This window comes from Amborella trichopoda, chromosome 10, assembly GCF_054954075.1.
Source record: "Amborella trichopoda isolate Santa Cruz 75 chromosome 10, AtrichopodaSantaCruz75HAP2 v2.0, whole genome shotgun sequence".
Taxonomy (NCBI): Eukaryota; Viridiplantae; Streptophyta; class Magnoliopsida; order Amborellales; family Amborellaceae; genus Amborella; species Amborella trichopoda.
The window spans coordinates 3,441,249-3,446,086 of record NC_142345.1 but is presented as its reverse complement, the minus strand read 5'-3'; the positions used below and the strand labels follow the sequence as shown (position 1 = coordinate 3,446,086).

The 4,838-nt window shown below is 37.1% G+C and overlaps 1 protein-coding gene across 1 annotated transcript; it reads left to right on the top strand.

Moving 5' to 3' along the window:
* Window positions 1-666: 666 nt before the first annotated feature.
* LOC18438470 (uncharacterized) lies at window positions 667-3,443 on the top strand. Its single transcript, XM_006848655.4, has one exon. It carries the CDS (start codon window positions 1,267-1,269, stop codon window positions 3,049-3,051), a length of 1,785 nt encoding a protein of 594 aa, XP_006848718.1. The 5' UTR covers window positions 667-1,266; the 3' UTR covers window positions 3,052-3,443.
* The last annotated feature ends 1,395 nt before the right edge of the window (window positions 3,444-4,838 follow it).

Sequence of the window (4,838 nt, the reverse complement as noted above, 5' to 3'; positions counted from 1 at the left end):
CCATCAAGGTTGTTTAAGGGCCGTGATGCTATAAAACATTAAAACTGCCAATGATCATCGCGATAATGAATATATGGTGATGAGTTCACGTTTATAGGACTACCGTAAAAGCTAATTTGATAAAAAAAATAAAAAAAATTTAAAAAAATAGGTATGGTTGAGATTTTGGGTTTATATCCAATAATCAAAATATTAAAATATATTTTTGATAATTTTCCTACTTATTTTGCACAGCCCTATAAAAACATATATATTTTTATTTTTAACTTAGCTCCTTATCAAGGAACGACTCCTACTTTGAAAGGATACAAAAGTCATTATGGAGTTGTAAAGGACATGTGAGCACCCATCTCTTCTCAAGTGGAAGACAGGATGGACTCGATAGCTAGTAGGGGTACTTCAGTAATCTAGGTCACCTAGGCTCTGAGATAAAAAGGAAATTCCAAAAAAAAGTTAAAAAAGGGGTATTGTAGTAATATCTGGAAAAGAGCAAGGGTAGCGTAAAGCTAACAATATTTTCTTTTACAAAAGGCAGTAGCAAGAAAAAGCGGCCAAAAAATAAAGAAAAAAGGGCCCCGAAAAAGCTTTCACACTTTTGCGGTGTCGTGTAACGGCTCCCAAGGCCTGAAGAAACACGAATGGACGTGACACTTTCAGCGGTTCCACGTGAGAATCCGAGGATAACCATCTAAAAAACCCATTTTTTTAGTGATTTATAGGCCTTAGAATCCCTCATGTCAACCCCATTTTCATCATAAACAATTGATTTTCTGATTCCATGAGTATTTTTAATTGTGGTATGGCCTAACCCCACCAAGATTTGCAGAGAAAAATGGGCTTTTTTGACTACTTTTTTAACAAATATTCAATCCAAATCCCAAAGGAAATCAAGCCTTTTTTAATATAAAGGATTGATTTTCTATGTTGACAATGTTTAGCTCTGAATTTGGTTGGTTTTGAGCAAATTGACTGATTTTTCAACATTAAACAAATGGGTTATTGGATTCTTTATGTTATTTAGGTTTAGGAGGCCAAACCCACTTAGAGTTTTCAAAGAAAAAGTGGTTTATGACGGGAAAAACACAGTTTTCTTGCTCTGAAAGCCATATGGACCAAACTCATTTTTCCCACAGAAAAATGGGTTTTCTTAGTTTTTTTTATTTGACTCAAGATCTCCTACTGGTTTTTAAGAAAAACCCGTGTGGTGGAGAAGTTGCAGAGGTTTAGGGTTTTCATAGCCACCATGTACTGAGAATCTGGCCTGAAATGGATCCTGAAAGTGGTAGCTTTTACACCTGCAAGAAACATCCATCTCAGGCATTCACTGGTTTTTGTTCCACCTGTCTTCTTGAAAGGCTTTCCAGTGTTGATCCAGCTGATCGGACATTAAAGCACTTGTCAAGAGCTGAAAGGGACGAACTTCTTGATGGGAAAAGCCTTGAAAGCAATGGATTTTCCTCTGCAACTGATGAGGCTGGAGCAAAGGTAGAGTACCCTTTTACTCAATCACAGAGGAAATCATGTGAGGTTAGGGAGAGAATCACTTTATTGTCTCTTTTTCACATGAATGATAATGATGGTGAACATGTTACGAAAAGTGAAAGTCAGGGTGAGGCTTTGACTGCAGATAAAGCTGGGGTTTCTTCTTTTAATGGTTATGAGAGTACTGAGGGGGTTAAAACATATGATAATGTTAATGGGTTTTCTCTGATTGAGCATAAAACAGGGGTGTCTTCTTCTAATGAGAGGCCTGAGACAGTTAAAGAGGTTAAACTAAATGCTGATGGATTCTCTCTGATTGAGGACAAAAAAAGAGTTTCTTTTACTAAAGCAGGGGTTTCCTCTTCCGCTAGTTTTGATAAGGGGGTTGGAGCAGATGAAAATTTTGATGCGTCCTCAGATAGGGTTTGTTCTGTTAATGGATATGGCAATGTAAAGGGAAGAAAAATAAATGATCTTTTTCAAAGAACTGAGGTTGGGCGAGATGTTGATTCTGAAATTGGTGTTTCTGGTGTCACTGATGGAGGGGGAGGAAAATATGGGATTTTGAGAGAGAAGAATATGTCATTTTGGTTGGCTACAATTTTGTCTAGAAAGCTGCAGAAATGGAAGGTTAGGTCTAAAAGTGATAAGAGAGGAAACCACAGGGGAAGAGCTTGTGATGCATACTCTGAAACAATGGTTGAATGCAGGGGATCATGTGATTGTAGAGCTTCCATTGATTCCAGTAGTGCTTCTTGGGAGGAGACAAGGCACTCATGGGATAGCAAATTTTATTTGAAGCCCATCGATTTGAATGGAGTAAACAGGGACATCCCTGGTTTTCCTTCAGAAACTGGGGATTCTTTCTTGGAGTCTTCTCCCTTACAGAGTAGAAAAGTAGGTCTTAATGAAAACAACAAGCTAACAGATCTCAAGCCATGCAATGACATGAGAAACATCACCAAAGTTAGCCCTAGCCCACCAACACTGGATGATGATCTCAAGCCAATCTCATCAGAGGCTGTTCTCCGAAGTCCTTTGAGAGAGAGCCAAAATCTTGTATCACACTGTCAAGGATTAACTGGTTCAAACCAATCAAGAAAATCTCATGGATGGGGAAAGGGATGGAGCCGCACCTTAAGTAGCCCAATTTGCGGTTTTGTTCAAAAACACGAGACCAATAATGCTGAATTTTGTGAGAGGCGAAATGTGTTGGAGCGATCCCTTTCTGGGTCTTGGCAGGAACTGCAGAGAGAAAACCACAGAGAGAGAAACCGAGCTCATCCTTCTAGGGGAGACTTTCAAAGCTCTAGTAGTGTGAGTTCTAGGACTTTACATAGTGTCAAGAGCAATGGAGGTGGCAATCAGAAAAAGTTACAGGGGCTTCAGCCCAATTTGCAGAAGAAGGATTTTATATTTGGTCGGAGCCGAAGTGTTCACTATGCCTCTCCAAGTTACATAGACAGTGGACTTCTTCGCTTTTACTTGACGCCTTTAAGGAGCAGTAGAAAGAAAGGTAGAGTGAGATCCTCACGTTCTTTTAGCAGAGGCATCATGGGTTTCTGTTGATAATCATGAGATAATGTAAGGACTTATTGTCTCCTATCTGGACTTGTTATATTGCAAACTCTGAAAATATGAAGATTGAAGAATTTGGCTAATGGGAGAAAGGAATATAAGAGGTTTTCGTATAAAAGCCTATCTGTATCTCTGAAGATAGAGAAGGACAAACCCACTTTGTGATTCTCAAACATCACATTCGCTCTTCAAACTCGAAGTATTAATATTTGATACCATTCGCTCTTCAAACTCGAAGTATTAATATTTGATATTACAAAGCTTTATATGAGGTATTGATATGTATAAAAAAAGTTGGCTTTCTTTTAGAAGCTTGTCAAAATATTAATGTGCTTACAGTTGATAAGATTTTGAAAGAAATGTGATCTTTTAATTATTCTGTAGGTCTTTGTTCTTTGCTGGAACTTAACTCCATTAATTGCTTTCTATGGGTATTGATAATATATTGATGAGGCAAGTAGTAATTATGAGTTCATTAGAACTTTTCATAGAGGTCTTGTTCATTGCAATTTGGCATATTTGACATGGAATTATTGTTCTGACCATGCATTTCTTGTCTACGTTTAAGACAAATTATATTATAATTTATTTTTTCAAAGCCAGAGGGTAAGTTAGTCGTTCACTATCTTTGCTTCTGGTTTTAGTTGGATTTGAACTTATTTTTTATGAAAATTTTCTGGGGGCTGGACCAGCCGAATTGATGATCTTTTAGAAGGAAGGTTTATATTCGTACATTGTGATCTTTCCTATTCATAGTTTCCAAAATTTCTGATTACTGATTGTCTCTAGATTAGTGAAGTCCATTTTTTGCTTTAACTTATCATTACTTTTGAATGCTTTCATCTTTGGCATGATATCATCAATTTATTGCCATTGATTTAGAAGAATTTTCCAGCATCTCATTGGAATAAGGGAATCTTTGGCTGAAGGGAAATACTCTTTGAGCAAATAAAGTGTTTTGGAGAGGTGAAAATTTGCTATCGATGTTTGCAAAATTTGTAATTCACGCTCAACCTTTTCCTTCTATTTTTTTTTTTTTTTCTAAATTTATCCATGGTTGATTTAATTGATAATTTTTTCCCCAGTCCTAAGAATTTTTGTGCATCTTAACTAGTAGATGTTTCCAGTAGTTGCTTGGGCATGCCTTCTAGCATTTGGGAATTCCTACTGTATCATTGAATTTGTAGATAATCATAGTAGCTTGAAAGACTTGGACCTTGGCGATCTAGTTAGCTTCATGCGCTTGAATCATTCAAGAGAAAATATTCTCTAACTATCAAAGAATTATATAAGTCACATCCTTTTGCGAGGTGGCACCCTCATGCTTCTTTTTTATCGGTCACGAGGTATCAAACGAGCTTCGAGAGGTGGTAGCCGAGAACCATAAACTCTTAAAAAGTGATCGAACCTGGAATCAAGTTTCCTTTTTGAGACCACGGGAGAGCTAGAAGCTAGTCAAGCTTGCTCTTCCTTGTTGGAGGAAAGATAGAATAGGTGCAACCAAAAATATCATGGACTGATTAGATGTCTTTTAGGTAGCAATTTCAAGATAATGTCATTGTCTTTCGATTGATCCCACGATGCAACCTCAGTGTTAGAGAGAGGATGCTGGCATAAAATGGAAATCCAATGCTTTCAGACTTACGAGAAAAAAAAAAGGATCTATTATCCATTTTTCTGATAATAACTTATGAAGTATGTGCATCCATAGCTAATGATAGATCTCTCTATATGGCACATTTGATAACTGGAAAATTCGGCTTCCAAGGCTAGAAATT

What these genes read in the sequence shown, in the direction of transcription:
- LOC18438470 (XM_006848655.4), top strand. Translation starts at nt 1,267, where the DNA reads ATGGATCCTGAAAGTGGTAGCTTTTACACCTGCAAGAAACATCCATCT.